At 20.6% G+C, this 13,395-nt stretch overlaps 1 protein-coding gene across 3 annotated transcripts in view; it reads left to right on the plus strand.

Moving 5' to 3' along the window:
- The window catches only part of LOC129611085 (protein yippee-like), a 34,017-nt gene extending 21,649 nt beyond the window's left edge, over window positions 1-12,368 (plus strand). The window contains exons 1-6 of one of the 3 annotated variants that reach the window (XM_055524025.1): window positions 445-534; window positions 8,248-8,633; window positions 8,806-9,048; window positions 9,212-9,255; window positions 9,326-9,434; window positions 9,617-12,368. In XM_055524025.1, coding sequence (XP_055380000.1) covers window positions 8,947-9,048; window positions 9,212-9,255; window positions 9,326-9,434; window positions 9,617-9,706 — 345 coding nt within the window. In that variant the 5' untranslated portion in view covers window positions 445-534; window positions 8,248-8,633; window positions 8,806-8,946 and the 3' untranslated portion in view covers window positions 9,707-12,368. Of the gene's footprint in view, window positions 1-444; window positions 535-8,247; window positions 8,634-8,805; window positions 9,049-9,211; window positions 9,256-9,325; window positions 9,435-9,616 lie in introns of those variants that run through there. The other 2 variants (XM_055524022.1, XM_055524024.1) reach the window with 2 other exon arrangements.
- The last annotated feature ends 1,027 nt before the right edge of the window (window positions 12,369-13,395 follow it).

Here is a 13,395-nt window from a genome sequence, read left to right on the forward strand (position 1 = left end):
ACTATATTGAAGTGTAAATTTATGAAATAAGTTGTTTCCAGTAGTTTCCGAAAACTTAGAACAAATATTGCAATAATCAATTAATTTAATAAAATGACCCATACATTCTTATAAATCTTAAAAAGCAAAGTTAAAAATTAAGAAAACAATTCAAAGTCTTTATTTACAATGCCTACATATGCATATACATACATTTATAATAACTAATAATATATGTATATGTAGGTATATAGATATTAATTCATTCACGCATATTTTAATTCTCTCATATATCGCGTACATATATGTATGAAAGATCTCTGATCATAGCTCTGATTTTATAAATAAAATTATTATGACCTCTAAAACTAATTATGTACTATAAAAAATTATATACATACATACATATGTAAATTACTTGACTAATAAAGTTATTTTTTATTTAAAAATATAGGTTACCGTTATGTGGCATATTTAATGATATAAAATAATTTGAAATCTACAGGGTGGAAGAAAATAATTGTTGTACAGAAATTTTTTATATTTACTTAATAAGTATGTATATTATCAAATAAATATTTTCATTATTGAAAATTTTTAATTTTCGTTTTAACAAATTAAATTTCCGAAAGTGCCCGCTATATTTTTGTAAGACTCTCATTTTGGATGATTTTTGAATCAGAAATTCTGATTTTAAAATTTCTGTAAATTTTGAATCAGTGGCAAGTACATACTTATTTTCAAACACATTTTTTGTTAACTAACTTTAAAAGTAAAGACTTGTCAGATTTTTTTTTTTAAATTAAACAATTTAGAACGCAATTAGACCATTTTTTAAGTTGTTAATATTATTTTTAACAAACAAAATAATTGATTAACAAAATTTATGGGGAAAGTACAGAAAAGCTTGTATTTTTATTTACGCATATACACATGTACTTAACTCTTTATGTACATTAGTACAATAAAATTATATTTGATATACTTATTGTTTATTTGTATTCTTTTGTAGGCCAATAATTTGAAAGCTGGCCTATAAATGAAAAAGATTTTCAATGTTGAGAATTTTTTTTTTTCATATACACTCATTATGTGATACATACATATGTAGCTAATATTGAGCGTAAAATTTGTTGAGCAACATCACTGTGAATTTTTTCAATTCATTATTAATTTTAAAATATAGGTAGATACATACATACATACATATTATAATATAATGTATGAAGCACGTTCATATGTGTGTTTACATATAGATAAAAGAAAATTTTGATAAGGAACGTTATAAATTGCACGTTTTTTCATCACGTTTTTATTTTTTTTTTTGTTTTAATTTATTATAGGTTTTTTTTCTAATAATAAAATATAAATGTGTGTATAGAAAAAAAAAATAAAAAAAAAATTAAAAAAAAAAATAAAACTATTGTAGATAATTCTTTTCATTTCATAAAAAAAAAAAACAGAAAGAAAAAAAAATTATTTTCCATTTTAAAATGCTGAAAAGTTTTTTTTTTCTGATTTGATTTTAAAGAAAAACAAGAAAAAAGAACCAAGAAAACAAAAGTCTATGTCTAATTGGAAAACTTGTTTTTGTTCTTTGTTCTTTAGTCATGAAAATATCCTTAATCGTAATATGAGTTTTTTTTTATGACACGTGAACAATTTTTTTTTTATATAAATATTGAGTATAGATATATATATGTATGTATGTATACTATGTATGAGTACATAAAGCACCATTAAATAACCTTGGAAATTTGATTTTACATGACAAATTAATTTTTACTTAAAAAGCTTGCGTTATCGTTTTATTCTTTAAATCTTATGCTCTGAACTTTGGAAAATTAATATTTTTCTGTAATGTTAGTCAAGTTTATATACCTACATACATTACATTACAGATATGTAATTATAATGCGTATATTATTGTGCGTAATATTGTTACTTGTTTAATAGTCTATAACCATGCTGATTTGTAAGATTGTAAGATAAAATTTATTTTCATTATATTTAGTATACACCAATAGGTACAATATAATAGAATTTTCTACTTTTATTGCTACAAATGCAATTATATAGAACGCTTAAAGTTTTTCATTACAAATAAAAAAAATTTTACATGCATGGATATAGCGAAGAATTCATTTGTAATAATAACGGCCATTTTACAAAACCTCTTCTTGTATTATGTACTTTCTATGCGCGTAGGCTCAGAAATTTTACATTAGTAAAATAGTTTACATATTATGTGTAATTTGATATTGAATTGTATTTTAAGAAAATAATCAAGAAATTAAAGTGCGTTACATTAACATTAAAATTAACATTAACTTAAATGTTTGTCATTTTATTAAAATTTTTTCTTCTATGTATATTGTTTTCGTTATATTTCACTGATAATGAATTAATTTTATTATAATTATCTATATGTACCCACTTACATAAAATCTCTAATATAAAATGGAAAAGTAATCAGTAATAACAGTAATTATAATGAAAGCAAAAAAATCTTTTTTAAAATGCGCATTTAATAAAAACCGTGTAAAATAATTTAAATGATAATATGTTTTTTATATACATAAGTATATATATAATTATATTGAACTATTAACTCTATATGGTAATTTCCAATTAAATGAAAGATTATAGGCATATGATACCTTTGATTTGTTATATTTACTATTAATCGTTAATTGAGAATAAATTTAAGTGCCAAGTCCACCTACTTTGTAATTACAAAATGTTAATAATTTTCAAATTTTTTAAAAGCATTTAAGCGATCTTATTGCCATCTATATAAACATAATTAAAATGTAAATAATCAAGAAGATTTTCATGCAAATAGTTTAGAATTGATTCTACATATATATTCTAATTTAACAATTACCAATAAGGGTTAAAAATTAAAAAATTGATTTTGCTTGACTTTCATATTAGATTCTTATTGGACCCTTTATAGAACAAAAAAAATTGTATGCGAATTCTCATATAGGTTTTTATATTTCACTTGTTAGAATGTTGAGATTCAAATACAATTTTATGATTTCAAAAAATTTCGTAGAATAAAAGAGATAAATTGAATTCATGTTCTTTTCATCTGGTTTAAAACTTTTATTAAGTAAACTTCTATTTTCGGAAGCGAGCAGTAAATCAGCAAATTACACATTTTAAAAATGGGCTAGTATTTATTTTTATTTATCCTTTTGTGTTTTGAAAACATCAAAATTCATTATTCTACAAATTTTTAAGATTCACTTATCTATACAACTTGACAATTTCCTAAGAATTATTTTAATATCAATTTCATTTCTTCTATATAAAAATTTCAAAGAATTCAAAAAACTCATTTTCTTTTTCAAAGAAATAAGAAAATTTTTAGGTTTTTTTTTCTTATACATAAAAGTGTTTGTCATTTTTATAAAGATAAGTGATGATTATTCAATTGAATCATCTTAAAGGTATTTGCGTCTAATGATTCAAAAAAAAAACATAATGAAATATTTTGAATACTGCGAGAAAAGTTTTAGCAAAATAATTAATTTTTAGTAAATGAAATAATAAAGAATTTTGAAAAAGGCGTTTTTTAATAAATTGTAAAGTCAATTTCAAGTAAATTCGCTTAGTTTGCAATATTTACAAAGTACAAAATATGGCATAGGATTTGGAGCATTCTACATCTATTTAAAATCTCTTACAATTTATCTCTATCATTCTCTTTAACTGATTTACAAAATTCGTCAATTTGAAATAGAAAAAAAAAACATTATGCGCTTGATAATAGTATAAAAATTACGATTAAATTAAAATTGTGTAACATTTCTATAATCTCTTAAGGTTTGCTTCTTTTTAAACACTTTGTAACTTAAAGCGAAATTCAGAAGTATAAAGGATTTTTTTGTAAATAAAATTGATGATTAAAATAATCTATATATAATCACAGACTGAGCTTTTCAGTTCAGAATTAAATTATCTCTGTTTGTAACACAAACATATTTATTGCGTTCCATTTAAAGGAATATGACACTCTGAACCTACGACTCAAAAAAAGGGCTGTATCGATCATGAATAGTAAAAAAAATGGTCGCGCAATAATAAGAATTTAAATGTTAATAAGTTTTTAGTTTGATTATTTCGATAGACAGAAGAGTATGTAAGTTTGTTAAGGAGCATGAGTCATTTAAAGGCTTAAAATCGAAATATAAAATGTAAATGTATTACTAGTATATTATGTATTGTAATAAACTTAATTTGAACTAACTATTTTAGTTTTAATGCGTAATTAATGTGAGCAGTACTTGTATAACACTTTCTTTTTAATAGTATGTACGTAAAGAGCACATTTTTTGAAACATTAATACAAAAATTGGAAAATCAAACAAGCGGTGGTAGGTTTTGTGATCGTGTTGTCATAAATTTAGAGAAACCCTGTTCTAAACTATTCCGTAGAATTATTTATGCTTATAAATATAGTTCTATAAAGTAAAAATAAAACCCATTAAAATCTCGAAATTTGGAAAATTTTATTTCCATTTTATTCAACTTCTTGTTTGTGTAACAATCTGATGCGTAGTTACGAGTTCATATATATATACGAAGTTTAAGAGTGTGGATGCCTTTTTGAAAATATATTTCTTAATTAGTACCTATACTTAATTGCAGTATGGTAGGTTCACATAATATTCTTAAAAAGAGCTATGCTACAACTGAAAACATACAACGAGTAGCAATTTTCTTGAAAATTAAAATTAAAAGTAAAATTTTTTTTTTTTTAACTTCAAGTAATATATTGCATTCTTGTTCCCGTAATTGTCATAACGTGGTTTAAAATTTGTGAAAACTTTTTATTAATGTTAGAACACAAACGATTAGTTTTCATATCCCAAATTTCTAGGTTAAGGCGTACGTATATGGAATGCTATAATTTATTGTGTATAAATTCTTAAATTATTCATTAAGAATTGAATACTAATTTAATGGTATAATATTATAATCAAATTTTCAATTAAAATCTTCTAAATTGTAAAATTTTTTAATACGAAATAAATTTCAAAACTTACATACATACATAATATATATATAAAATAATCTTTTAATGAACCTATTAATGAAATTTATTTCCACCCTTGAAATTATTTAAAAAGAAATTAGTTTTTTTGTTATATTGATAATTAAAATGATTTTAATATTTAGGGGGTAAGTTGAACCTATAATAACCTTGAAATTTTAATCAGATATTTTTTTTTCGGTTTGTTTTTCCAATGATTTTTTAATGATTTCTTCAATGATAACAATTTATTTGTTTAATTTATTAAATATTAATATTTAAAATTTTCTTAAAAATATTTTTTTTTTCTATTCGTCATAAATATGAAAACTTATCAATAATAAAATTTTCTGTGTAATTTATTTGTATATATGAATAACAGTATAAATGCGACGCGATGCGATGCGATTCTCTTTGTTGCCAAAGAATCTACAATGATAACAATATTTTATAATTTTGCGATGAGATTTTTTAAATGGGTGAATAATGTGAAAAATTATGATGTTGCGCAATTTCGCTATATTTATTATTTGAATTTTTTTCTTATATTTTTTGTTTTTTGAATAACGTATAAAAAAAAATTATACTTACAATTTTATTTTTTTTTTTTTTCAATGAAAACGCAACAGAATCTTTAAAAATTGTTAAGAAGTTTTTTTTTTTTGATTTTTTCAAACAAAGAATTTGAAAAATTAAAAACGTAGCTTTTATAAAATAATAAAAATATTAAAAATTATTTTTTTTCCTGTTTTATTTTTTTTTTTGTCCTTTTTAATAGTTTAAAAATTTTCTTTGTTTCAAAAAAAAATAATTTTCTTTTGTGTTTATTAAAATTAATTATTTCTGAAAAAAAAAATAATTTTCTTTATAATTATACGAGTAGCGTTGTTGAATTTCTGTATTCTACTCACTACTCATAATGCATAATATTTTATATACATACAAACGAGTATATAGGGTGACATCTTGAATTAATTAAATTTTGCCTGATTAAAAATATTTTTTATGTACACATACATACACACATAAATTGTACTTGTGATTCAAATTATTGAGATTTTTAATTATAATTAAAATGATTTTTTTTATGATAAATAAATTTTTTTTTTTTGAAATTAAAATTTGTGGGAAGTTCCTTTTTGAATTAAAAATGCTTTTATTCTGTACGATAATTATAGAACACTTCGTTTTTGTTTTGTTTTTCTTTGAATTCTATTTAGATTAATTTATTTAGTGTTTTCTTAAAATATTTTCAAAAATTTTATTAAGGTATTATGTATATAGACTTTTTTTGTTTTGTTCTTTTGGTCAGGGTCAATGCCATGGAATGTAGAAATATACGCTAAAATTTAGCGGCTAAATAAATACTATAATGAGAATAAAGTATAAAAAAAATGTTTTTTTTTTTTTTTTTTGGGTGTCATTGGTTATTTTCGGAAATTGTTTTTGTTTGTTTATTATAACCAAATTAAATTTGTATAACAGTATAGTGTGGAAATAAATTAATCTTTTGTTTTTTTGGAGTATGTAGATTTTATTTGATAATATTTTTAGTAATATTATAATTATTTCTAGACGTAGGCACATTATTTTAATTGAAATTTACAAGAAATATTTTTTTTTTGTATTTAATTTTTGTGTAACCATATGTAAATATATAATTTATCTATATAGAATTTTTGAATCCTTTATGTAATATATGCAAATCGCATAAACAAATCATAATTTGAACATTCAATGTATAATATAATGATTAATCACAAAGGGTTACCACATAAAATTTAATTTAGGGTGATTTAAATTTCAAATTCAGATATTTAATTATGTAAATAGAATTGGATTTACAATCAAAGTTAATTTATAAGAATTCACTTGTTTTCGAATCAATTATTGTAAGCGACTAATCAGAATTCTCTTTCTCAATGAGATCCATTCTTATTCTTCTCATTCTTTCAATTCAATTGTCAAAATTCTCTCATTAGAAAACTACATTATACAACAAATTGACAGTCATTCACTTTTTGTTCGGTTCTTAAGACCAACTTGATATTTGTTTTTTCATTGTATATGTAATTTGTATCTTTGACTACATATAATGTGCATATGCATGTTCATAACTAAATCTCTCTTGATAAAAACATCAATCAGAGATTTATTATTGAAAATCTTTATTTTGAGAACGTTTATGAAACGAAAAAGTTATAAGCAGTCTCTTTTTGATTGTGTTATTTTATTTCTGTGTGTTAACCATTTTATAGATTTAAAATCGTAATTTAAACTATTCTTAATTTTTTTTTTTTGAAAATTAAAACTTCTATAAATAATACCAGTGGTTATATGTCAAATTTTTACATAATATTTTGTATATAAACTTACACAATTTATTTAATTCTTTCTATATAAAACATATGTTTGTATGTGTAATTATAATTATGATCATGAAATCTTATAGTTATTACAATGCCATCTAATATATTGTTTCATTATACAGAGACATCTTAATTATAGTACAATATAATATCAAAATCTAATATACAAAATCTAAAATAACATGAAACCATAATAATAACCTATAAACAAAATACAAAACCTTATTACGCTATTATAACAATAATAAATTCATATTTTAAAATTATATTGTTACAAAAAACAACAAAAAAAAAAATAAAAACAAAAATCTTAAATGTCATTTATGGTAACCTCAAATAGAAAAAAAATAAATAATACAAAAAAAAAAACATATAAGACAATATAAAATAATTTTTGATGATAAAATTATACAAAAATTTCTTAGATAATAAAGAAAAATCTTAAAATGTAATTTTATTTTATTCCACTTTCAATTCAACACAAATTTTATTTTTTTTTTTTTATTATGTGCCAAATTAGAACATAAATTTTTCATACACACACATATGTATACACAAAACATACAGTATGGAACCCACACATGCATACATACTACATGCATAAAAGTATTAAAAAAAATTATTTTAATATTTTAATTTATTTATTTTGATTTTAAAAATTATATTATTTATAATTATAACATTGTTGGCATTGAAATTTTATAAAATTTATCAATTATGCATAATATTTTTTTTTATTTTGAAAAATCAAAATTTAGAACAATTTTTTTTTCTAATACAATTTAAATTAAAATAAAAAAATATTTGACTTTTTTTATTGATTTTTGAATTTTTCTTTTATTTTTTATTTTTTAGTGAAACTTGGAAATAAACTGAAATCAAATATAGAATTTGCATCAAATTATTATAAAATTAAGTTATAAAATTTAGAATTGCAAGAGCGTTAAGCTAAGCGGAAATTGTATACAACATAGACGAAGAAGAAACAAAACATCTATTGAGCGGAAAAAAAAAAGGTTGTTCACAAAAGGAAATAGCAAAGAAAAACAAAGAAATACAAAAACACACGAAAACAACAACAGAAAAGAAAAACGCAGAAAATTAATAAAAGAAATCAACAACAAAAAATAATTAAACGCTTTTGAACAACGCTTTTTTAAAAATCAGCGAAAATAGGTTTCTGTTTTTCAAAAAGAAGTGAAAACAACGGCATCGGCCTGGACGTTAATCGAGAAAACTTGGTATGCTATTAACTTATTTACATATCTCAGTATTCAGTGTCATTATATATATACATATATGCATACATACTTACTTGTACATATCATATTATTATTATTATTATTTTTATTATTTTTTTTTTCAAATTTATAATTTTTATTTTTATTTTTTTTCCATTGCTTTCTTTTTTAGTTTTATAAAATTTATATAACACAATTGTTGTTATTTAAAAATATTTTTTATCTTATTATCAACATAAAGGACGCGGCCAACGGCCACGCAAACGGGTCAGTGTCGAACGGCCAAGTAAAAACAACAAACTCGAACGGTACAATGGTGAAAACATTTCAAGCATATTTACCGGCTACGAATCGAACATATTCTTGTGTACATTGTAGAGCTCATTTAGCGAGTCATGACGAACTTATATCAAAAGTATGTGTTTAAATTTTATTTATTTTTAATATTAAAAGTAAATTTTGACGTTGAAATGTTTGATTTTTTTTTTTTTGGAAATGTATTGAAATTTGGTTGGTTATTTTAGCCAGAAAAATTAGAATCAGTAACATTTTAATTTATAATATTTTTTTTCTTTTAGTCTTTTCAAGGTAGTCAAGGTCGGGCTTATCTGTTCAATTCTGTGTAAGTGTATACGAAATAGAATATCAAATAACTGATCAATTATTGATTGTACTTTGTAATGTTATTTTAGAGTTAACGTGGCTTGCGGTCAAGCTGAAGAACGAGTATTATTAACTGGACTTCATGCAGTTGCAGATATATACTGTGAATGCTGTAAAACTCCGCTTGGTTGGAAATATGTAAATAAAGAATTTAGTCAAAAATTTTAGTAAAACTTTAATATAATAAATAAGTAAATTATTTTTAACATGTTAAACTAATGCAGTAAAAATCAGACTCTATTTTTTTTGTCATCTAATAGTTTTGTTGTTTTTGAATAATTAGAATTTACTAAAATATAATAATTCTCGTTTAATTTTAGGAACATGCATTTGAATCAAGTCAGAAGTATAAAGAAGGAAAATATATTATTGAGTTAGCTCATATGATAAAAGAAAACGGATGGGATTGATCGCTTTTATGAAGATATTTTAAAATTGTTTTTAATAATTTTAAAGCGAACTCGGTAGCCATTATCGTTTTAAGAGAACGTCGTTCAAAGGGAAGCTGAAAGCTATACACTTATTATTATATACATATATATATAATATAAAAATATGTAAATATATATATTGTAGATGTATATAACATATATTTACGTATATAATTTTATATGTTCAGATATATGTAAAAATATTTTTAATAATTAGCATTGAACCTTTTGAAAAAGAAAATATAAGGAAAAAGAATGCTTTCTTTCAATATATTTATCAATAATATGGGAAAAAAATAATTAAATATATATTATATAATTTACATAAAAATATTTAACAAAAAAAATATTATATATACATGTATTATTTTGAAAAAAAAAACCGCATAAATATTTGAATAATAGAAATTTGAATTTGAAATTACATTTAATTGAGACTAAAGTTGGAAATAAGCTTATTTATTATAAACTATCCTACTAAAAATCTTTGCCGATTTATTACGATTGTTTCAAGTGATATTTTTTAAAATTTTATTTTATAAAATAAAAATTTATTTGTGATTATTATTTATAGAAGATAATCTATATCGAAAATTATTCAAAAATCAAGTTTTTTTCCGCATTTTTAATCTATACTCTTCAAATCGGGTATATTTTATTTCCTTAACCTACCAATTTTACTTTCATTTTAAAAATTAAAACTTTTATTTGAATAATATATTTGTAAATCATGAAATTACTTTTAAAACCGTTTTATATGTTTAAAAGCAGATTGTATAGAAAATATTTTTCAGAGGTCAAAAATTTTGAGTTATTATAAATCAAAATATACTTTCGGAAAATACTTTATCGTATTTTGATAAACCACAACAAAAAAGCATTATGTACTTACTTATTATTAAAAAAATTTATTGTATTTTTAAAACTATAAAAGTGGCATTATCAGAAACATATGAGAGATTTAGTTGATATGAAAAAATAAGAATTCAACACACACGAAAACAAAGAAGTCGTTTTTGATTTTGAATTATAGTAGAAAACAAAAGAAAATAATCAAATCATTGTGGTGCTGTGCTTTTAAAAATGCACTTTTTTTTAATATAGTGATAATAAAATTGTAATTTATATTTTAAAAATTATGTATTTGCATATTTACGATTTGTGCTATATAAACGGTCTAAATTAATGATAAAAAAAAACAAGTATTAGAATTTTTTATATTATGAAAATATTATTCTGAAAATTTATTATTACGTTCGTAAGGGATATAATCATAAGATAAAACTAAAATAAATAGTTTTCGAACTAAAATTGAATTATCACTAAATTAAAATTTTATTCCTTTAAAATAACAATTATGTAAGAGTGTAGAACAAATGAAAGTTTTCTCTGACGAATGTAAGAAAAGAAAACAAAGTTTATTTGAAATCCTAATTCATTGATTTTGGACATATTTACAATGTCCTTTTTTAATCAAATGTAACTTCACCGATATTTAAAATACCTAACATAATATTTTAAACAAATTTAATTCATATTAAATACTATTGTCTCGTCGCTCACATTATAACCACATTGAAACATTTTAAATATAACTTTGTTTTAAAATCATAAAAGTAATTTCGTATAGAAATTATTAATGGAAAAGAAACATTCGTAATAATTTGACAAAGAATTGGATATACGAGTACATAATTTAATCTACGTATAAAATGAAAAAACAAAACATGTAATAATTAAATAAAAATGTAAATGTTCGAAAGTTAAGAGTTTTTCCGTCGATAATGTAGTTTGAATTTTAATTTAAAAGTAAAAGAAAAAAAAACAAAAAAAAAAACAATAGATAAATAATTATATCGAATATTTTTTTGTCATTATTATTACCAATTGTTAAAATACACATATAAAGTTAATTATTAAATTGAAAAGTCATTGTAATGATTTGACGATAATACAATCACTTTAAATAATAAAAAAAATGAATCAAGAAATAAGTAAGAATATAAATATAAAAAAGCGTATGAAACGTAAAAAATATATATAAATAATTAATATCGTAAAAAAATCACATAATAGAATTAAATCTTAAAATATGTTACTACTATTTATACTTAAGTATAAAATTATGCAATCTTAACGACAAATATATATATATATATATATAATTATATGAATGTGTAAACAAAAATATAAGATAAAATGGCGAATATAATTAAAAAAATATTTTTTCTATAATTAAAAATTTAAAAATATATGAATAAAATACTAAGTACATAATATTTTATATTTATAAATAAATACGAAATACAAATAAAAAAATATTAAAAATTTACAATAATTATCAATTAAAATTTGTTTTGGTTCTTTTTCTTTTTTCAAAGAAATTGATGCTTGTTTGTTAAAATATTTTTAAATTGTAATATTTTTTTTTTATTTCGGATTCTTGATAATAAATCTTTTGTCCAAAAAATTTTATAAGTTTGAATTTGACCATATATTGCAATCAATTTTTGCAATATTTTGCAATATTTTTTTATATAATAATTTTATATTTGCAATTTTGTCAAAATTTTTCATTTCAAAGCCATTATTTTAAAGCAAAAATATTTAAAAACAATTTACTGTTTACACAATAAATTCAAAACGAGCATAAAAATTTGTAATATTAAATGTATAAAATGATTAACAGTGGTAGATTCTAAAAATTTGAAAATTCATGCAGTAATTTAAAAAAAAAATTAAACAAATATAAAATAATATTAAAAATAAAAACAGCAAAAACAAAGGAAAATTATTTACATATATTATATATATATATATATATATATATATATATATATATATATATATATATACATATATATACATTATATATTTTTGTCCAAAATAACTACATAATTTATATAAAAGAGAATTAATTTGAAAATATAAGAATTTTTTTTTCTGATTAACTTAAAAAAAAATATTAAATTATTTATACAGAAAAACTATTTAAGGCGATTTTAACATAAAATAAAATGTAACAATTGAAATGGAAAGTATTTTAAAGAATTGAAATTTATATATTTAAAAAATGGATGATGTAATTACGGAATTTTATGGAAAATGTAATAGAAAAGAAATAATATATATGTATACATTATTAAATTACAAAAAATAAAAAACAAAAAAAAAAAATTATAAAATAATAAAAGAAAAAATTTAATCAACGTATGTAATACTAAAAATACAAAAAAATATTCTCTTCATATAAAGTTAGAACGAAAAAAACATAAAAAAAAAAAATAATTTTTGGTGAAATTTTTTAAACTAGTCATGCTAATATTTTCAGTGTTAAAAAAAATAAAACTGAATTTAAAAAATGGATTTATTTTTTCTATTACTATTTTAAGCAATGTTCACTTTCTCTATAAATAAGCTGTATAAAAAGTTCAATTAACTTTAATCAAACCAAAATTTTCTATTAAATAAATAATAAAAATAATAATAAAATATATATTTTATCGTCATGAAATATGTACCTACTTCAAATTGAAAACAAAAAATAAAATATAATTATATTATACGTTTTTATATACATATTATATAAAATCAAGAGCTGGAAAAAATTATTTTAGATCCTGTTATATGATGGCATCATTATACTTTTATACTATAAATCCGAAACA

This window comes from Condylostylus longicornis, unplaced genomic scaffold, assembly GCF_029603195.1.
Source record: "Condylostylus longicornis isolate FDR11 unplaced genomic scaffold, ASM2960319v2 ptg000048l, whole genome shotgun sequence".
Classification (NCBI taxonomy): domain Eukaryota; kingdom Metazoa; phylum Arthropoda; class Insecta; order Diptera; family Dolichopodidae; genus Condylostylus; species Condylostylus longicornis.